Source organism: Sander lucioperca, chromosome 9 (assembly GCF_008315115.2).
Source record: "Sander lucioperca isolate FBNREF2018 chromosome 9, SLUC_FBN_1.2, whole genome shotgun sequence".
In the NCBI taxonomy this organism is placed as follows: domain Eukaryota; kingdom Metazoa; phylum Chordata; class Actinopteri; order Perciformes; family Percidae; genus Sander; species Sander lucioperca.
In genome coordinates this window covers 30766809-30789516 of record NC_050181.1, presented here as the reverse complement: position 1 = coordinate 30789516, position 22708 = coordinate 30766809, and the positions used below count along the sequence as shown (strand labels likewise).

Below are 22708 nucleotides of genomic sequence, written 5' to 3'. Positions count from 1 at the left end.
GGGGCTGAATGTTTCATGCTCATTTAATAAATATTTGGTAGAATGTTGTATTTGATCTGCATTAATTGATTCTTTGGTCACGTATTGGCAGAACATGTCCATGACAAACTGCCAGATGCGACATATTACAAAGTTATTAAGGCTAATATATTAGGAAACAATAGCATATTTTCAACATATCCAGCAGTCATGGAGCAAAACAAGCATTTATTTGGAGTCATGGCTGTGTTCACCTGATGATGTGAGTCTCATATTCTCTTTAGCTGCTTAATGCTCCACTATGTTCACTAGCTTATCTCTAAAGCCCCTTTGAACTTTCCTTCAGGGACTAGACCTTAGACTAGACTAACCTTTTGGGGAACTCATTGTGTTTGGACTGCAGGGACAGGGTCTAAGTTAAGTTCCGGGGCCTTTTTACCCACTTAAAAGTCCCTGGTCACCCTCTAGGGTGGAGTTTGCAGGACTGATAGTCGCTGATAGGTGCAAATTTATTTTACAATATTTCAGGATATTTTATTTGCCACATTTCAAAAGTTTGCCTAAAATCGCTTAATAATTGAATGGTAAGTGACCCCTTTCTAACTGCGTGTAGCCATTTCATTCATTGAATACAAATATATTGATTAGTAGAGCTCTCAGAATGGGTAAAGCCAGTTGTAAGGTAGAGACCTACAAACAGGCTTTAATGTTTAGTTCAGCATTGGACCCCGCCCCATTCTATTTTGCCTTGTCTAATTACTCAATTGTTACTGAAAAAGAGCAACTTTCTTAACATTGTCTTCACTATAAACTATTTTAATTTGGACCAGAGAGATACAAAAACAAAAGTAACCAATCACAGTAGTTGTTGCAACGTAGTGCTGCCGTAGCCCCGATGTGTAACTACTTGTTTAAGGAGGCGCATGTACTCCATCTACTGCGTAGTTTACGCCGAAAACCCAAACATGTTGTGTGTTAAGGGTTTTCGGTGGTTTTTCATAGTAGCGGATTATTCACAAAATGTCAAAAAAATAATCAAGCAAAACAATGGTGCATGTATGGAATGAATGCTGTGGTGTTGATTTGTGGAGTCAGTCAGTGTTAGTCCTGTTAGTAGACTGGACACTCAGCCATGTGTCAGTCAGTCCTGTTAGTAGACTGGACACTCAGCCATGTGTCAGTCAGTCCTGTTAGTAGACTGGACACTCAGCCATGTGTCAGTCAGTGCTGTTAGCAGACTGTACAGCAGGCTTTGTGTTTTTTCTGGATCTTTCTGATACCTGGTCCCACCCGTCTCTCCGTCCATCTGTCTCCAACTCCCTCCATCCGTCCAACGTTTCCATTGGCTGAGCTTCCTCTTGAATAACTTTTGTCCCCAGGCTGGACGTAGAGCTTCTTCTCCTTCATGCTGTGGTCGTCCTCGCTGTCTTCGGCGTCCTCAATGATGACCAGCTCTGCCTTCAGCGAGTCCTCACACTCCTTAGCCGGCATGCTGTCGTCCTGCGCCGTCTGGAAGCCCATGAAGATGGCTGTGATTGGCTCAGTGGTCTCCATGGCGTTTATTATGGTGTAGGGGGGGTCGTCTGCGTAGAGGGGGGAGGGCACTCTGCTGCTGCACAGAGCATCGTGGCTGTGGTAGCAGTACACTTCTTCCTCGTCCACGCTGATGTAATCGCTGAGAGGAATATGATTGGCTGGAGTGTAGCAGAGCTGTGGTTGGTAGGCTGACACTGCTTCCTGGTCATGTGACCTGGGAGGAGGGCCTCCATTGGCCACACTGTTGCTTGGGATGCTGCTGCGCGTGTGGTGGCTAGCAACACTGTGACCGTTTTTCACTGGGTAGGAATTGGAGTGACCATTGTTCTGGTTGCCATAGTGCTGCCCCGCCCCCTTGTGGTTGCCAAGGTTATTGCTTTGGTTATTCCTCTCTTGGTGCCGTCTGTAATGGCTCTCAAGCTGAGCACAGCAATGCTCTGGCCCTGGTTTCCTCTGCCACGTCTCCCTGCAGCTCAAGTCTTTCTCCGCCATGTTGTTTCCGAGGAGACGGTTAGCCAGATATGCTCGCTGCTTTCTGAGGTCAACCCTTCCCACTGTGTCTCTCTCATCTTGGTGGTGGTAAAAGCAATGCTCCTCCCTCCCGCCGGGGTTCCGGTGCTTTGCTTGGCGATGTACTGTGGCGCTTCTCAGCAAATGTTCCACCTCACTGGCTGACAGCTGCGACTCACAGCTCTGATCAAGTAGAAAGATTTTTTGGGTTATTATTGGGAGAACACAATGAGGGTCAACAATCTGAATCAATCCTGTTCAAGACATTAAAGGACAATTCCGGCGCAAAATGAACCTAGGGGTTAATAACATATGTGTACCGAGTCGAACGTTCTCTGGGATCTGTTTTCATGCTTATTGAATGCGTCTCTAGCTTTTAACAAGCTACCGCAAACCGGGGGTTAGCTGCTAACACTACCTTTCGGGGCACTTGGTAAATCACTATTTTCTACCACTAACAAGGCTCAAAATAGCACCACACTTAAACGGTAGCATAATGAGGGTCCCTACCAAGGGGGTAAGCCTCTCTTCAGAACTCGAACCTCCTATGGCGCCATTTTGATGCTACTAAACGCTCACCAACTTTACATCTGAAGAGTTTAAAGACTTTATTAGTCCACTGTTTATTTCTAAAGAAACACGACAATGTATAAAAGGCTCCATTACCTTGTATCTCACGTTATGGCTCCATAGCAGACGTTTTTATAAAAATAGGCTAACGATTGTGTCGTAACCACGCAACTTACTGTCGCATAGTAGCGGAATTACCGTATAGTACATGCGAAGCTCGCAGTCAGTTTTGACTTACATTAGCTGTTTAAGTGTAATTACTAATGTTAACTATCATTTTAGTGATCAATAATTAGCCTGTGTCTATGTTATCTCCTTACATATACCTACGCTCTCCGTCTCTGCAAGATTGGGAATGATTGATATTTCTCTTGGCACAGCTACCAGAAGACTTACAACTTTCAGACAGGTTGCTCACGTCACATTTATGTCGTCTCTCTCAGCCATCACCGGAAAAGTGCTTCTAATGGCCTTCACTGGTCTCCGTCCAGAGACACAGGATCTATTGGTCCATTATATACTGTCTATGGTCCCTACATGCAAACCGAAGCATTGAGAACTTTGTAAGTGTACAGACAGTTTATTAAAAAGATAATTATAAAGACAGTAGCATTTGTGTTTACATTCGGCCGCCATCTTAGAAAACAGTCATGAGTAGTCGAATCACGAACGCCGTGCAACCAGTAACCAGTAACATAGCTCAAACACAGCGTTCGTGTCTGTACACTTACAAAGTTCTCAATTCTTCAGTTTGCATGTAGGGATCCTCATTATGCTACCGTTGAAGTGTGGTGCTATTTTGAGCCTTGGTAGTGGTAGAAAATAGTGATTTACCAAGTACCCCGAAAGCTAGCGTTAGCAGGTAACCACCGGTTTTGCGGTAGCTTGTTTAAAACTAGAGACGCATTCGATTAGCATGAAAACATATCCCAGAGAACGTTCGACTCGGTACACATATGTTATTAACCCCTAGGTTCATTTTGCGCCGGAATTGTCCTTTAAACACATCACAATTTAATGAAACATTTGATAACCTGGCATCCTCTGTTTACCCTAGTGCAGAAATGCAGGAATTATCCTCTATCTTACTCAATCCAACTTTTGATTATAATGTTAATATAATAACTTTACCACAATGTGCTTTACAATAAGGGAATACCATGACATAAAATGAGCATAAAAACAGGGAATCAATCTAAAAACAGGACAGAATACCATAATTAATGGGAAATAAAACACATGACAATAGCAAAAACTAATGAAAATAGATGGAAATAGAATACATAGAATGATAAACATAAGATGGAACCAAAACCAAATCATTTTAGCATTCTGACTTTGAGAATGTTCTAAGCATGCTGCAGACAGACTGGAACAGGAGAGAGAGTTCACATAACCCCCACTTTGTCCTCTTTCAGTTGGCCTTTAGTTGACTTCAGAATGCAGCCTCATCACTCATCCACCTCTAATCTGCTGTTTCCTCACAATAAATCTCTTTTCATTCATCACTCCTGAGTCTGTGTTTGGGTCTCTGAGAAATCACAGCACATTTGTGCCCATATGTACCTATACTCAACCTCAGATCTTACAAAAAAACTCTCTGCTTGCAGTCCCCTAATCTAGTCTCTAAACATAAAGGAGATTGTGTGTTTGCTGTCAGGGATCAAAGCAGCCTTACTATTCAAACTCAACTTTAAAGTGTAAATTGCAGGTTACATTTTTCACGAAGTTAATGCAATGTGCTTATTAAACATAAAGATTAGAACCGCCCACCATTGTTTTGTATGGTTTTTGATACCAAAATGCTGAATATAATATGAAAAGTTGGTACTTTTAACAGTGGTTTAAAGAACTCCCGCTCCCTTCCATTAGGCGGGGCGTGACATCATAAGCAGGACTAGAGTTACTGCCTTTCTTTAACTGTCGGCTAGTAGGCTAGCAGCTATATTGGAGACCTAGCAAAAATGGTAAACTATTGTTTGTGCGGGATGTACCAATACATCAAAAACAGGGGAGAGGGTCCACAAGTTCCCCAAGGGGGAAGGGGCAAGGGGGCAAATTTTCAGTTGCACACTCTCAAATTTTGGTCGCAAAATGCGACCATTTGGTCGCAGTCTGGAGCCCTGCCAAGCATTTATAACTCTTTGAGGGCCCTGATTCCTGGCCATTTCCTCCCCTCTCTCACACCTGACTGGTTCAAAATTGTAGGGGCTGTGGTCCATCAAGAATTTGATGGATTCCCACCCCCTCAGTTCTCCATAGTCTAGCCATAGACGGTAGGAATCTAGCAGAGTATGGGTTGTTACGGGTTGCTATGGGTTGCTACTCCCTCATATGACGTCATCACCCAGTTACGTTAAAAACATGCTAACTTAGCAGAAACCCCAATAAATGTTATTTGAACGCATTTTAAGACAGAAATGTTTAAATATATACATATTGAGCACTTTATTTACACATTAATTGGTTGTGGTGGTTAACCTGCACTTTACACTTTAAAACTCTACTAAAAACTCATTTTCATAAACTTTAAAGACTATGTGCCCTTTAACTTTTAACTTTCAACATAAAATGAAAAAAAAAAAGAGCTGTTAAATTTGCAGGTCGCACAAGTAGTTGAAAAAAAAATACTTGCACTGTCTCAAAAAAATTGTCGCAAAAAGAATATGGTCGCATAATCTTTGCTATTTTTAAAGTTTGGGGTTTTGTTTGTTTTTTATGAAAGTTGTTTTAAAAAGTGTTATATATACATAAATAAAGGTTATAATAAATGAATACCTCTTGTGAATTCAAGGCGTAAACACACTTCCTGCCATCGTCGTAGACCTTGCGCCCGGTGTGTTGCTCTAACGCTTCCGGAGGAACTGTTGCAGTAGAAAGCACCGTGCTCGTCCCAGTCAACAGGTCTTTACTCACATTGACCTCCATGGCAAATAGAGCTGGGACACAGAAGGAAGACAAACACAGTTATGTTGGCCAAACCTCATATCTCTATAGTAACAACTGTATTCCCCTGAAGTTCACACACAGTAGAAAGCATTCAGTCCTCTCCCAGATATCCAACCTCCATCATCAGCAGATAGTGAGATAGTGTGTACTTCATTTCCTGGTTGGGCTGTGTTTCATTTACCTCAGAAGGGTGAGGTCGGAACTGGGAATGACGTCACAGCCGAGTTGACTGTGTTCTAGTAACAAGTCGGAAAACCATTATATTTAACGGGGTCAGGGGCATAGCACAAAATCCTGGGCCCTGTAGAAAGGCATTCTCAATGGGCCCCTCCCCACATCCACACCTATTCATTCTAGCATCTTTTGGGGCCCTAGGTACTCAGTCTCAGGGGGACTCTAGCCAGGTTAGCCACTGTAAGCAATACCATTGATAACAATTCATTATGCTATAGGGGTGCAAGAAAAAAATCAGCCTGGTCACACAGAATTCCGTGAAATGATCACGAATTGTTAACAGCGCATTACGTGGTGGTGGCACGGAATATGTGAAAAATCTGTGTGGCCACCACGGAAAACAATGCCAATGTAAAGTCAATGAGAAGATGACGTAGTATTAAGAGCGACTACGATAGCAAGTACTATGTAAGGCCGAAATTAGGTTGGTTGAGGTGGTGGATGGGTCAAACACAGGACTTTCACCCAGGAGACTGGGGTTCGTGTCCCACATGTCAAGTTTCCTAAAGTCACTTTCTTCTTTTCCGTCCCGTTCTTCCCGCGTGTCACGGAACCGTAAGCCCACCCACGACCTTTTCCTGAACCCAACCGTCAGGTTGGAAATAATCGATACACTTGAGTATCGCAATATTTTATTGCAATACTGTATTGATTTTCAAAAAGGCAATATCGATTTTTTTCTTTTTTTTCTTTTCTTTTTTACGTTAAAAAATATTCATGTAAGACAGTGGTTCACTGTGTTTAAACCTCCTACCGCTAGATGGCTATGCTGAGACGTACCACTAGTGTCCTTGCCTAACAGTGCCTAGCAGTGCCTGACTTTTTGCTAGAAGCTAACAATGTAGCTATGGCTGAACTTTGGCCTACTTTAGCATATCCAAATTAGCTCACTAAGAACCTGTGAACCACAATCCCAAACTAGCAGTTTGATTTTCTGTTAACCTAAAGTAAACTTCTTTGACTTTTATGAACATCTTTTTTTCAATATTAGTTTATCTAAGATTATACTTAAAAATCCCAATATATCGCCTTACGCACAGTATCGAAATATATTGAATCGTGATACGTATCGTATCGCCAGATTCTTGCCAATACACAGCCCTATTATGCTGTATTTTCTGCATACAAATATTTTAGCAACATGTCCACAAATAGAAGTTGGACAGTCGGAAATCCCACTTCAAGTTTTTTCTCACTTTCCAGTTTCCCAGGCTCATTAAACCAGTACCCTCCACCTTCGTCCATCCGTGATCATGTTGCCACGCAAAATACCGGATAACACGTTGTCATCAACTGGTATTGCTCACAATGGCTAACCTGGCTAGAGTCCCCCTACCCCGTTTTTTCTGACTTGTAACTGGAATGCGTTTAACTCGGGGGTGGCGTCAGTCTAAGTTCTCACCTCTGACTTCCGAGGCAAATGGAACGCAACATTAGGTTCAGGTGTTTGCAGTATGATCATTTTGTGTTTGTCCATCTAAATCTGGGTAAGCCCTAATCCTGGTTTTGAGAAAGCCAACTAGCAAACTGCAGTACTGCAATGGAAACCAGGATATTGTGGAGAGTAAACATCTCATCCAGGATTCTGATCGCTGGCAGCCATGTTGGCAGAGGCCCCCTCAACTGGTAGTTAGTCAGTAAACTAAGAATAGAGACAAGAAGGTATGAAGGTATAAAAGATACCACCCAAGCCTAACAGGGATATAAATAACCATGCCTTGTAAACATGATATGCAACTCAAAGTTGGTGAGCAACCTTTGGCTGAAGGTAGCATGTACAGAACTGGTATTCAAGCACGGTGATGTTCAAATCACGAGTATGTGGGAATATGGAGACATTAAATGAAGCCTTGTCCAGCATCACTAAACTTCTTTAGGAAGAATGGCACAGACAGAAGCTATTTAAAGAATCCTCACAGGGCAAAAGCTAACTAACATTACAGCCTTGCAGTTGTATGTCTTGGCCAACCATTTAAGTTGCAGTCTAATCATCTAAGTTTCATTTATTTAATTCTTTCATCTATAGATGTCAATGTCAATTTTATTTGTATAGCACCTTTCATTACACGTAGATACACACACACACACACACACACACACACACACACACACACACATATATATATATATATATTTATATATATATATATATATATATGCATTTGTTTATTTAGGAGTGTGTATTCTTAGTAGTTAAATTAATTCTTCATTTTTAAACAGCTACAGTAACAGAAATGTTGTATGTTTGAAGTATATTATTACGCCACCTTTACTTTTGCAACAAAAATTCAGATCATGTAATTGAATCAACATGGTCTATCAGTTTTATTCATCGTTTTAAGTGTGTGCTAAGCTAATTCTGGGTAAATCCTGGTTAAAATCAACATTAAAATATTCAACAAATGATTTCTGATAGCCAAAGTAGAGTGCAGGTATTCTACGATAATTAAATACAAATGAATGAACCACCCATTAAGCTACACCAGGGTACCCCCAGGATTCTACAAGTTAAATTTAAGACTTTTTAAGACCATATAATGGAAAATCAGTGTGGATTTTAGGCCTGAGAAAAGAATTATTTAACATGTAATGTCACCTGAATTGAATAAAACATTTTATTATAATACTCAACAATCATATTTAATTCACAATAGCTTTGTAAGGTGTTTGTACTCTATTAACATAAGATAATTAAGTTATTTGTTGCATGAAGAGCTCTTATGCTATGAAACTTAAAAACACAAAATAAACTAGAAAATGCATTTCCTGCGGAAAATGCGTGGGAATGCTGAATAGCTGAATTGCTAAAGCTAAACTGGTTGAATAGCTTAAATCATTAAGAAGAAGTTGAAGTAGTGAGAATAGTTGAAAAAGTGGAAATCGTTTTAATACGTATGAATTTCATTAAAAAGTTAAAAGCTTATGCTAAACTGAACTGTTGGCTTCAAAAGTTGAATAATGACAAAACACGTAGAACATTGTGAGGTCTGAGTTCATTTTCTAACCGATAATCACTCACAAATGCAGAAATATGAAACAAATAGTACGAAAAATCTTAAAGCTCAAATGCACTACACGCTAAAAAATCAGGAAAATTGTTAGAGTTGGAAGCTAAACTGCATTAACCAAGTGAAGAGCTAAAATACATTTTAGAAAAGGTGGAAGCTAAACTGTAATACTGTCAAAAGTGGACGTTTCAATGAATTGACTAAGAAGACTTATTATCAGCCATATCCGTTGCATAGAACAAACAAGCAGAAAGAGAGAGAGAGAGGAAAAAGAGAGGAAAGATAAAACGAGAGGAAAAAAGAGAAAAGGAATCAACTTTCAATAGCATATATGTCAGTGGTAACACACCTTTGGAGCAAGTATGGGTTAAGTGTTTACTTCAGGGACACATTGATTGATGTACCTCAGTGTGTGTATATATGTGTGGCTGTGTGTGTGTGTGTGTGTGTGTGTGTGCGTATGTGTCTGTGTGTGTGTATATGTGTGTGTGTGCACGTGTGTGTGTGCACGTGTGTGTGTGTGTCTGTGTGTGTCTGTGGGCGTGTGTCTGTGTGTGTGTCTGTGTGCGTGTGTCTGTGTGTGTGTTTGTTTGTGTGTCTGCGTATGTGTTTTGGTGTGTGTGTATATGTGTGTGTGTGCACGTGTGTGTGTGCACGTGTGTGTGTGTGTCTGTGTGTGTCTGTGTGTGTGTCTGTGTGCGTGTGTCTGTGTGTGTGTTTGTTTGTGTGTCTGCGTATGTGTTTTGGTGTGTGTATGTCTGTGTGCGTGTGTGTGTGTGTGTGTGTGTGTCTGTGTGCGTGTGTGTGTGTGTGTGTGTCTGTGTGTGTGTTTGTGTGTGTGTGTGTGTCTGCGTTTGTGTGTGCGTGTGTGTGTGTGTCTGTGTGCGTGTGTGTGTCTGTGTGTGTGTTTGTTTGTGTGTGTGTGTCTGTGTTTTTGTGTGTGTGTGTGTGTGTTTGTGTGTGTGTCTGTGTGTGTGTGTGTGTCTGCGTATGTGTGTTGGTGTGTATCTGTGTGTGTGTGTGTATGTGTCTGTGTGCGTGTGTCTGTGTGTGTGTTTGTGTCTGTGTGTGTGTGTGTCTGTGTGTGTGTGTGTGTGTGTGTGTGTCTGTGTGTGTGTGTGTCTGTGTGTGTGTGTGTTTGTGTGTGTGTCTGTCTGTGTGTGTGTCTGCGTATGTGTGTGTGTTTTTGTGTTTTTTTTTGTGTGCGTGTTTGTGTGTGTGTGTCTGTGTGTTTGTGTCTGTTTGTGTGTTTGTGTGTGTGTGTGTGTGTGTGTCTATGTGTGTGTTTTTTTGTGAGTGTGTGTGTTTGTGTGTGTGTGTGTGTGCTTGTGTCTGTGTGTGTGTGTGTGTGTGTGTTTGTGCGTGTGTGTGTGTGTCTGTTTGTGTGTCTGTGTGTGTGTCTGAATAGATAGACAGAAAGAGAGAGAGAAAGAGAGAGACAGACAGAGAAACAAACAGACAGACAGACGGACAGAGACAGACAGAAGTGGAACACTAAAGCTGTAGACTAATGTTCATATTACTGCCTGTAGTATTCAAGTCAACTGTCTGTGAAAGGGTTGTCATGGTAACGTATGACCAGTGAAAACCCCCTTTGAAGTCTGTGATGAGATCTCTTTGATCTTTAATCAGGTTAACGACCGTGTCACCTGCTGAAACTGTCAGCTGGCCACACTGGAGCTGTTCAAAGACACAGAGCAAGCTCTCAAATAAAGCCTCAGACTGCTAAAACGATAAGTTCTATCGGTGAAATGATGTAATCGTGAGCACCACAAGACCTTTGTGAACGTATTGATGTAAAATTTATGTTGATAAACTTAAAAATGTGGGCATATCAGCGATTTAAAAAAGTGGTTCACTCTGCGTTTCGCTGGGAAATGTGGAAGACTTTTAATATGGCAGTGGATGGAGGAAAATGTGGAACTGTCGTCATTTGGAAGCTCATCGAGCCAACAGTATAAGGCATATTGCAAAAGTGAGCACACTGTCTGAAACTAGACAAAAATACCTACGTTTTGATGTATAAATTGTGTATGACAAGTAGATATTGTGGGCGTGAGAGCAATTTATAGAGAGGGGACAAAGATTTTATTCCTAAGCTTCTGCACTCTAACGATGACATCATCCACTCTAGGACACGCAATACACACTCACTAGAAACGCAGAAAAATCCTGAAATGATCACTAAACTTAAACAGCTTTTTCACAAAAACTATAAAAGATATCAAACTGAAAAGCAATAGTTTAATACCTGAATATTTTGTGAACATTTTAAAGTTTGTTTGGCGTCTGTAGGTGAAAGTATGAAGGAGCTGAAAATTTTGGGAGCGGAAGAAGATTTGAAGGATTTGAAGCATGCTCTCATTCACTTCAATGTTAAAAAAACGTCATAAAAAGCTGAATATTTTAAAAAGTATAAATAGTAGAAAAAAAGTTGAAGAAGTCCCATCATTAGCTGAAAGAGCTGAACATTTTAAAAGTTGAATGGTTTTAATAGCTGAATGTATGCTGAAGTTACGGAGAGCCAAAAAACGTACGGAATAATAAAAATAAGCAGAATAAATAAAGAACAGAATAACAATAGTTGGAATGCTGCTGAACAGCATTCCCACTAAATAAAGAACAGAATAACAATAGTTGGAATGCTGCTGAACAGCATTCCCACTAATAAGATGATAAAAAATAAAAACGTGCATTTTGAGGTGTCACAATTAGTTCTACCTTGGCTAGATAAGATAACCTTAGCTGCTAACCTTAGCTCCATTGCCCCTCCGCATGGTCTGCCAACTTGTACGCATCTGTGGCCAGACCTTCAGACACTTGCCCATTCTAACCGATGAGCTAACATTAGCTTGTTAGTAGCACGGTGCGAGACGTTTTGTTTTTCTTTCCTGACAACTGATTGATTTTCGCCCGAGCTTGGCTGTTTAGGCCAGAGCTTGCTCACCGTGTCAATGGATTTATAATAAAACACCATGTTGCGCCGTTGTTATTGTTATAGACTACATCCAAAAACACTGAGGTAAACAGTACCTGTACTGTCGTATAACATCCAAGTCACACGGAGTAAATTGTAAAGTCACACACACGTAAAGCATTTATTTATTACGTTACGGTATTTATTTCATCCTACCAAAGGACAAGAAATAATTTAAAGGGGTGATAGAATGCAAAACCGATTTTACCTTGTCATAGTTGAATAACGACACTTCGGTTGGTAAATAGGACATACATAGAAGCTCAAAATCCCATTGATACCCCTATCCTCTGCAAATCTCACATTTTGATACTGCTGCTGAAAACGGGCGAATCTCAACAAAGCTGGAAGCTGACGTAAGCATCCCAACTCCTAGTCTTTGTCACGCCCCAACATTTGCATAGGCTACACCACTGACCTGAGGTCAGCTTAGTCTGAATCTAGCTAGGTCATGCAGATCTCCAGAGGTCCGCTATTTAATTACTAAATTCACTTCTGAGACTTTTTAATGCGATAAATCAACTATGTAGAGTTCAAATATCGGCCGTTTTACGAAAATTGATGGCTAATTGCAAATTTTGTCTTGTTTGAGTTCAGCAGGAGCTCAGCAGGCTACGTGACAGCGGCCGGTGCTGCCTCGCCGCCCGGCGTGTCCTACTTCATAGACTCGCTGTGAGCTAGTTGGATCTCCGTCACAAAGGGAAGCCAGCGGCGCTCCATACCTGCACAAAGTCACCGGTTCTGGGTTACTGGACTACAAAATGCCGAGGCCCTGATCTTTACCCATAGGATTGAAGGGGCAGTAGCAGCTAACAAAATCCCCAATGTTCACAAAAATGCATTAAATTGAAATCGGACACCATAGTTAGCTTTATAAGACCTTGGGGTAGATGTTATATAAGTGGCGTGACGAAATTCAAACTGTAAATATACTTTAATTATGCCGAAAGTGAAGCTAACTAGCCGCGATCTGAATACATAGGATTTGATAACGAAATAGCCCGACAAACAACGTATAACTTTGCAGTGTCTGAAATATGAGACCTGCTGTCTCATCTCCAATGTGTTTCTATGGGGTTCGCTCAAACCAATCAGCGCGCAGCTCATCTAAATATTCATGAACATACCATATTTGGAAGAAAAGCGCTTGTTCCAAATAGAGCCATATTCACAGGGTAGATAAGGGCCTAATAAAATAGCATTCGGGCAATTTTCAGCCCAACCAATGTTACATACCCTATTAGGAGACCTTAAGGAACAATGTGAAATACCCTATATAATCATTCTATCACCCCTTTAAGACCTTTGTAAACGAAATGTAATACTTTGCAATGAAATTTATGACTTTTAAGGCCTTATCTTTAGAATATTGAATTTTAGACTTTTTTTAAGACGTTTAAGACCCTATGGGAACCTGAGTGAACCTGAGTTATGAGTGAACCCTGAACTTATGAACCAGTGTATGTCCAAACTCATAAACAGTTAAGTACAATGGGCTTTGAATGGCTTTACAGGAATGTGTAAGAATGATCTCACTCTTTCTTGGTGTGTTTGGTTCAGGGAGTTGGTTGGCTGGTGGAGAGAGGAATTCTGGGACATGGAATGGCTCTGTGGGACAGAAAACCGAACTGTTAACACAGATCCATCTTTGGTGTTGGTAAAAACATCCAAATGATGTCATCACTTACTTGGAACAAAGTTGTCCTGGGCCTCCTACGGGACAGACACAAATCAGTAAATAAAACAGAATGGACGCACTAAAATACAGCTCTGTGTGTGTGTGTGTGTGTGTGTGTGTGTGTGTGCGTGTACCTTGATAATGTCCCCTGGACTTTTCTCCACAGCCTTTAGTCTGTTGAGGATGAAACTTTCTTTGGCAGAAATCATCGACTCCTGTCCCTCCAGAGACTCCACCTCCATTTCTATCCTAATGGGAGAAAGCGCAGGTTCCATAGGTCATATTTGGTGTGTGTGTGTGTGTGTGTGTGTGTGTGTGTGTGTTCAGGGTTTACCCTGCCATTATACAGCTTAGGCGCAGTGCCTAAGTATGAAAACAAAACCAATGTGGATAGCATCTGAGAGAAACAGTGTGAGCCACACACAAACACCACAGCTGGAGTCAAGACCACTTGTATCCAGTCAAGAGTCCAAATGAGAGACTGTCACTGACCTGTTGATCATTTATGTGATGAGAGAGACCTTCTATTATAAGATGATCATGTTGCATTCATATTTGTAATGATCAAAAAGCAAGTGCAGAGTAACAAAACTGTAGGATCAAATTAGGCCAGATTATTTACAACATGATGCATGAATAATAGCTATTTATTTCCATCCATTCGGCCCAGTTTAATATGCAACTCAACTGTATATAATATGTGCAGTAGGGGACCCCTACTCGGTCTCTCTTTCAGCTAAGGGGTCCTTGGCCTAAAACACGTTGAGGACCCCTGATTTAAGTCACACAAAGCTGAAGTGCAGCTTCACATTTTAGATGTTGAGTCTTTTTATTCTGGTGGAACAAGAACATTCTGGACTGCTGATGGAAAATGTCTGTGGTCAAAATGAAAATGATTGATGCCTCCTCATATGGTTGACGATAGCACCGGACTCGGTCCAGACCAACTAGAATATTTGGTGAGACCAATGGTCAAATCTGAGACAAGTCTGAGACAGTAAAAAAACATCTTGAGTACTACAGCACTGACTGACACACACACACACACACACAAACACACACACAGCGGCACACACACACAACATGTGTGTTGCGCACACAGCGGCACACGTTAGCCAGTGTGTGGTGGAGAGAGAGGGAGGTGTGTGTGTGTGTGTGTGTGTGTGTGTGTGTGTGTGTGTGTTGGTGAGTGTGAAGTTAGCATAATGCTAATGCTGTTAGCGTAGCAGTGCAGTCTTTGTACAGTTTATCTGTCGTGGAATAAATGCGGCAACTGTCCAAGACCACAGACAAGTTCCTGTGTCCTGCTGCTACCTGATGTTAGCCGCGGAACTAACGACAACTTCAGCTCAGGCTCACTAACTTAAGGTGGGCTGGTCTTAAGGTGGACCAGCTATTCTCATTTTAGTGACAAGCTGCTGCTTCGTGTATTGTTTTAGTTATCTCTCCCTCGCTGCAACCGACAATCACTAAGCTATGATGTCACCAATATGCAAATGAGCGTATGATGTCATCTGCACCTAAGCGCTGTAAAAAGCGTGTGCGTGTGTGTGTGTGTGTGTGTGTGTGTGTGTGTGTGTGTGAGTGCGCGTGGGTGTGTGTGTACCTGTTGATGTTGAGCTGCAGTGCTCTGGTCTGCTGATGGTCAGAGCCTGCTGCATTGTGGGAAGCTGAGTCTTGGAGCAGCCACTGCTCTCTCAGAACTTTCTTCTGATGAAAGAACACAGTTATGTGGATTAATTCAGATTCCCAGCTACAGCTATCAGATGTTAGAGTGCATCAAACTGTTGGCGGACCACCGAGCCTCTCGTGGGAAGAACAATCATACGTAGGGATGGAACGATGCACCCTCAATCGTTTCAAAATCTATTTAAATGTGTAAGATTACTACCAGTTGAGATAAAAAAAAATGAATCGCGATGCAATTTTTAAACAGCCCAGGGTGTGACGCTAGCTAACACAGCAGGTAACATTTGCCTGCCGTTAGCTAGTAGCATTAGCTGACTTTAACACGGTTAAAATTCTGACGGCTAAACGGTGTAAAGTGTGAATGTATTTCACTGGAAAGGATTCCAACATCGTCGTCCAACAGTCTGCAGCTAAAGATACAGAGGAGTCTCGCTGACCTTTGAGACAGCATGGACACTGCCACTGTCGGTAGAATAACATATATAATCATTTAATAATAATTTATTATTTATCTGTTATTATAATATAATAACAGAGACAGGACTGTTGTTGTGTACGAGTTTGGCTCGTAAGGTTGTGTTGCGTTCAATGTTGATGTAAAACACCCTTCTGCCATCTAGTGTTCCTTTTCATTTTGTTGTTTAACAGGAAATGACTGGTGAAAAGAGTTGTTGTTATGAGTTATTGTTATTACATTTTAAATAAATCATTTAAAGTTGAGCACATGGCCTTAGCAATAAAAAAGCCAATTTTTTTAAATTTATTTTTGTTATTTAAGATAAAATTCTATTTCAGTTGCACTTATGATAAGAGGACACATCTGCTGTCTTGCAGTTTATATAAATAAAGGATTATTTTTGAGTCATTTCATTCTGTTAAAGAAAATCGTGAAAAAATGGTATCAAGAACTTATGGTAGTGAATTGTGAGTTGAGTGTATGGTTACATCCCTAATGATAGGACCATTTATGGACCAACAGATGGACAGCATGATTATACATGCTAATATGAGATAATCCCAATTGGGTAATCTGGTGTTATTACTGACTATTTATAGATTGAGACAATGTTAACGTGTAAATGAGCGTAGTGAACCTTTAGATGCTGGAGATTGAGTTTTTCTTGGTCCAGTTCCAGTTTCCTCTGCCTGATGTCTTCCTGAATGCGACGCTTCTCCTGTTCCGTTAAAGACAAACACTCACATGAGATTACAGAGCAGGGACCGAGGACTCCAACACATGGAAGGCACAGTTACCAGAGTGGTGCAGATCTAACACGTGTTGAGGTTAGTTTACTGTAGCAGATAATGATTGTAGGTATGAGTAGAGTAAAGCATTACGGTGATGGCGTGGAGCCTCTCCTTCAGCAGGGCAGCCTCCTCCATTCTGCTGCAGGACACATCAGAGACAACTGGGACATTTCTTACAATGCATTATGTAATAACAATGTCAAAATCTAATAAATATTCACTTCATTATGTCATTATGTAATAACACCCGCATTATGAAATAATCTCCCTCATTTTGTAATAAAAAAACAATAATAATAACCAAATATGTAAAAATGTCCCCGCATTTTGTAATAAATGATTACATAATGTGCCGGTTGTTACAAAATGTGGGAGTTGCACTTCTTTTTAACGAAAATTTAATATGGTGCATTATGTAATAACCAACCCAAAATGGATGTCTTCATTCATTTTTAACATTTTTATAACTTTTATTAATTCTAATGTGACCCCCCCCTCCAATAAATTATAAATGATAAATTATGACTGTTTCCATTGTTGCATCTTGCTTTTACTGATACACCAACTTTTCCACCTCAGCCAAGCATAAAACTTATATTTCAGGATTTTTTTTTAAATTATGGCATTTCCACTCAGGTTTTTTATATGAATGAACGTAATATTGTTTACATGTAAAAATGTCTTTGTACAGCATAATCATACTCACTATCAGTTTAATAGTCATGAATTATATGGTGTAACGGTAGAAAGGAAATATTTGAATTGATGAAATTACATTCTGAACATTAGGCTATAGGCTATATTGTATGTTAAAAGCTAGCATAGAATTGATTAGTCTGTTTTTGTATGTTACAGTTTCACACTTTCCTTGCAACGTCATTAAACCTGTGGACGTGGGAACGACTGTCTTCAGAGCCTTGATGTTAGGAGAGAGTTTAGCTGGCTGTCAGTGTATAGAGCAATACCGAAGACGGCACAGTGTGTGTGTGTGTGTGTGTGTGTGTTTCGTCTGAACATTTCTCATTTAAATGACCATTGTATATTCAGTCATGGTGACCCCATGGTGTGTTACTGCTGTATCAGGAGCAGGTATCTGTGACTTCCTACACACTGCTCTGGCTTTTTATAAACAGCTATTTCTATCCAGTGGGTCAGCAGGCTGTCTGGGGTCTGGGCTGTCTGGGGTGGGGTGGGGTTGTCCAGCTGTTGTGGTTTGAAATGTTTTCTATCTGCTCTTTGCAACGTAAGAAAACTTTTTTTGCACTCATCTTTTGTCGGGCAGGTGCGTAGGATGTGATCAGAAAAGGCAGATCAAAAAGTTGAGAGAAAAGTCCCGCACACTGACCATAACGCAAGCAATAATTTATTTAGAAAAATACAACGTTTCGGTCTCAGACCTTCATCAGGTAAATACCTGTTCTTTGACATGAAGAATTCTCTGACTACTACCTTGTCTGTCACCTCCCTCTCAACAGCATCCCATACTAACAACACATTAGTAATGTTGGCCACCAGGTAACAGGAGAGCAGGTATCCTCCTCAGCAGTGTCCTCCTCAGTAAACAGTTGTCAGTCAGCAGACAGCTGAGTGCAGGGTGTGAACTACACCCTGCCATAGTGTTGGCCGCTATATTGCTCTTAACTCTCTCACATACACACACATAGACACACACACACACAGCCCCTCCCCTCCATGCACACCGCGTCTCTCTCCATGAAAACGAGATCATCCCTGGAAGCGTGGAAGCTTGGCCGCGATTTGGTGCAGAGAAGACGGCTGGCGAAAATCACAAGTTCACAAAAGGTTGGTATCTCGTGGACACCTTTACACAATCACACATAAAAAGTGCTATAAAAAACATTTTATAGTCTGAATACAATGTTGTCAGTGTGTTGACGTTGGAGTCCCGACCCAACCATTAGTAAAAAAGCGAATGCGCCTTCTTTAGAAAGTTAACTAGTCGCAAGTTTGCGGTAAAATGCAGTTGGGTTGTCGAGGTCAAAACACTATATGTAGCAGCTCTGAATTTAAGTAAACGTATTATAAATAATGTTATGTCATTTTTTTTACTCTTACACTGAATGTTTGCTGCTTCAATCCAGATGAGTATTGAAAAGTATTTTCCGTGACTGAAAAAGGCACGTGTTGAGGATGAGGACCTGCCTGAACCGGAGGTATCAGTCTGAAACAGAGCTCAACAGTCCGACCAGTGTAATTAGTTATGTTATTAATTTGTTTACAATATTTTCAGGCTTCAACCAGTGCTGCTCAAGAAGAAAGACAGGGTCAGGGAGAGAAAGAGACAGATTCGTTAGGCATTGAAGAAAGAGTAGGAGAGGAAGACGGCATCCAACAGCGTGTGGATTTTGTAGAGGTAAAGAAATTTGAATGGGGTGTGAATTTTGTAAACGTGTGGATTTTGGGTTGGGCGTGTGGATTTTGTGATTAATATTTAATATAGTAAAGTTCTGTGTAACAAATTATTAGTGAAGGAATTATTTTGAACCCCCTGAATATAAAAAAATCTAACTGTAAAGATTTATTTAAAATTACAATTGAGTCTGTTGAGATGCCTCAAGAGTCTAACACAAGCTTCTTGGGAGGTACTGATGAGAGTTTAAGTTGGAGAAAACAATACTACTATTTTATATATATATATATATATATATATATATATATATATATATATATAGTACTCCTGATAGTAGAATAAGAAACTACAAACCTATATAAAGGCCTAGTCATACAAAAGAAAAAAATACTGTGATGACCATGAAACCGCCAGAATCTTAAAAAACACCCTAACCCTAATTTATTTGTCATACCCCCCAGCACTGCACTGCCAGGCGCACAACTTTCTAACAGCTATCTGATAAGCACATTGGAAGGATTCTTGTTCAATTCTTTATTTACCCTTGAAAGATAGAAAGATACTAAAAATTTCTGAATTGGAGAAGGCACAAGGGAGTTAATTTTAAGGAAGTGTTATAATTTGTTCCAGGAGTCAGGGGCACTAAAGATAAAAGCAGTTTTTCCAAGTTCAGAGCGAGCTCGAGGAACAGGAAGTAAAAGCCAGTCAGCAGTCTGATAACGTTCCTCTGAGTAACAGAGAAGTTCTGTAAGGTAGTGTGGTAGTTTTCCCAATAAGAGCCTTATACATAAAGAGATAACAGTGAGTATCAAGTCTCTCTTGGAGAGAAGACCACCTTCCAAGCCAATATTATAGGGATGTAAGTAAACATAAATTAGTAACTAAAAATGGCTTAAGCTTAATACATTTTTCTTAGTGCAGAAAATGAGTCAACACCAAAACAGTGCTCTTCTCGTCTCAAGTTCCCCGCTGGACAACAAAAACTACATTTAGTGACGCCTCTTGTGCTTAATAGTCAATCGGATGACTAAGAAAGACTTTTTTACTTGTTGCCAAGGGCTGGCAAGCTACGAGACACTCTCTGGACTGACACTGGTGAGTGGCCAACGCGCCATCTTGGATTGAAAGTACGGGCATCTGGGCAGTCCGGCCATATCCATCTGACAACTTTTACAACAAAAACACATAACTACTACTGTATCTACAGTAACACAGCTTATTGTGATTGTTGGTTGCTCTATTTTGCATGTAGGTATTTGCACAATGAACACGTGTATAATTGCATTTGAGAGTAATTATTCAATAGCAAATGAATGCAAACTATTTTGATCTGCAAGGCTTACTCAATACTGCAATTATAAATGACTATAGTCATGAGAACAACTGACCTAATGCTCATATAAATAGTCATATAGTTTGACCGAGTTCAATAGTCACTGGACAATTGTGCCAAAGCAATTGAGAAAAACTAACAATCTGCTTTAACCATGATTCAGTGATCACCAATATATCTGGATCCGCCTGATTTTAACATGATCTAGTTTCTGATGTTGGAGCTCCTGATGTTTAAATGTAAAAATCCCAAATCCTGGATTTGAGAACTTGGGGTGCATTAAGACTAAGCGGTACAAACAGACATAGAAGGCTTGATATGTACAAGACAGTTGTTAACTTTCTAAGATTTTCTTACTGGTTTGTGCCTACATTTCGGTCTATTGTTGAGTATTACTTTAATATGACGTGTCAGTGTGGGACACGCTGTCACCTCACAAGCTGTTACACGTCCGTGTAGCACATGAAGTCCAGCTTCCTAAAGACATGTTCAATGGACCGGTGTTTGGGAGTCTGCTGTATTTATGGGGAGAGGCGGAGAGTGCTTCAGATATGGGTCAGAAGTGTTTGGAGTGGGGGTTTAAACATGTTCACATGAATAAGGGGCCAGGGGTGGAGCCTATTCTTAGAAAGAAACACATGCATTTACTGCTTCTATTTCCATGTGGCTGGTTCAGACACATATATGTCTCTACTCAACAAACACAATGCTAACATGCTACTGACCCACTGCCTCAGGTCAGGTCCCCTAACAGACCGTGAAGGAAAGGACTACATCTTCCTGTCCTAATAACTCTCTCAGACAAGACACCCTGCCCCAAGTCCCTCACACAGTTCAGAAACACTTAGTTAAAATCGGGGAGTCACTTTGTATTCCTGGTATGGATATGTAATTTATGTGTGTGTGATTGTAATCGAGTCAGGCTGTGTATTAATTGAAAAGGATGTAGAGAAATGTGTGCACAAATGAACTGTGAGTTCACTGAGATACTCTCCCATTGACAGATAATTGTCAGTTATCCCACACCAGGGGACAGTATGGATTTAAGACCGTAGTTGTGTTCATGATGGAAATACTCTTAGCGAAGGTCCAGAGGGACCCAAACCTTAGTTTTCTTTAACAAATGCTGATGATGCTGCAGCAAGAGCAGAGTAATTGATTATAGTGTGATTTTTGTGAGGATCTGTACCAAGCAAAGATGTATTCTTTAGTCTGTAGGATAGGATTTATAGGCTGGGGTGTCTCTGCAGCACGACAATACTCAACTCAGAATGGTTTGACACAGATTTTGCCTTTAACAAAACCGCCCTGCGATTTGGCTATCACACTAGTCCATATTGTGATTTCGATAACATTGTGATTAATTATGCAGCTCTATTCTTTTTTTTATCACTCCTACAAAATAAAAGCAGAGTAGAGCTAATATGAGTCAGTGAGTAAAGCAGTAGGCAAAGTGAGCTAATCTGCTCTGAGGCTGCTAATCTGTTAGCCATCTGCTCCACAACACACACACACACACACACACAATGTGCTCTGTCGCGACTATCTGCTATCTATGGCTTCACAGAGCACTTACTTTATGTCACTGGCATCATATTATCACTGCACATGGCTCTAACCTAACTCTTACTTTAATAAAATCCAATAAAAGTGTCAATAACCCTGTAACACCTGTGCTTCGCTGTATATCTGTGTAGTTTACACAGTTTTTAACATGTAAATGTCATCCGTCAGTATGGACATAAGCACGCAGTATACCTGCCAAATTCAGCTACCTCGTGTATCTTACTTGTGCTGCGTTACTTATTTCCAAGTAACTTTTTGACTACACACTAAGCCCCAGCGAGGAGAAACTGAAGATAATCTCCACCTCTCTCTCTTGTAATATCGTCCCGCAGTGCGCTTCACCACGTCAACTCACAACATGTTTATTATTTAAAACCTGCCATGACTTTTTATGTAACTCCAATATTTAGTAACATTAAGTGCACTCCTCTGCTGGGCAGAGAGGAATAATAAACTCCAAAAGTTATTTGGAACTATGAAACAATGTTGCTGCATGTTAAAAAAAAACGTAGTGGTACACATTCTTCCTCCATTGCTCCTATAAAAGAGAACCAGTTAGCCTACCTTGTCTCTCCCTCTGAGGCTGCAAGGCTGTGCCTCGTCCCGAGGGAAGCGCGAGACCAGCCGGCTGCAGGTGCAGGTGGGCGGGGCTATGGTATTACAGCTGATTGACAGTTGGTATTCTATGGGGTTAAATATGTGCCTCATTCCTGAGCGAGTAACTGTATGTTTTGAGCACAGAGTACTATATTTTGAAAGCACATTACATTACATTTTGAACAGAAATTATACACTCGCAAAAAAAACCTCTGTCAACTCTGACACACTCGCTCAATTTTTCACAACGTTACAAGTGTGCCACAAAACCAACCAATCAGAAAATTAAAGGTCAAATCTGATTCCAATTAGATCGCAAGTTGCAGGAAACACAAATATATGACTACAAATGACTACAGTGGAGCTGTCCGACTAACGTTTTTGGATTAAAACACATCGGTCAGTATTTTGTAACCAAAATACTAATCGTTGTGGAAGCGGACTTCCTGTCAAGCATCAACAC

General features: G+C 40.6%; 1 protein-coding gene across 2 annotated transcripts; it reads right to left on the bottom strand.

The window, feature by feature from the left end:
- Positions 1–980: 980 nt before the first annotated feature.
- On the bottom strand, positions 981–22257 carry LOC116057092 (palmdelphin-like). 2 transcript variants are annotated; one of them, XM_031309492.2, is made up of 9 exons: positions 22213–22257; positions 16469–16517; positions 16225–16305; positions 15048–15151; positions 13576–13690; positions 13452–13476; positions 13300–13371; positions 5374–5534; positions 981–2208 (listed from the first exon to the last, which is right to left on the bottom strand). In XM_031309492.2, the coding sequence occupies exons 2-9, from the start codon at positions 16511–16513 to the stop codon at positions 1210–1212; spliced, it is 1602 nt and encodes a 533-aa protein (XP_031165352.1). In that variant the 5' UTR covers positions 16514–16517; positions 22213–22257; the 3' UTR covers positions 981–1209. The 2 variants fall into 2 exon arrangements, with proteins under 2 accessions (XP_031165352.1, XP_031165353.1); XM_031309493.2 differs by having other exon boundaries at positions 16469–16514.
- Between the last annotated feature and the right edge of the window lie 451 nt (positions 22258–22708).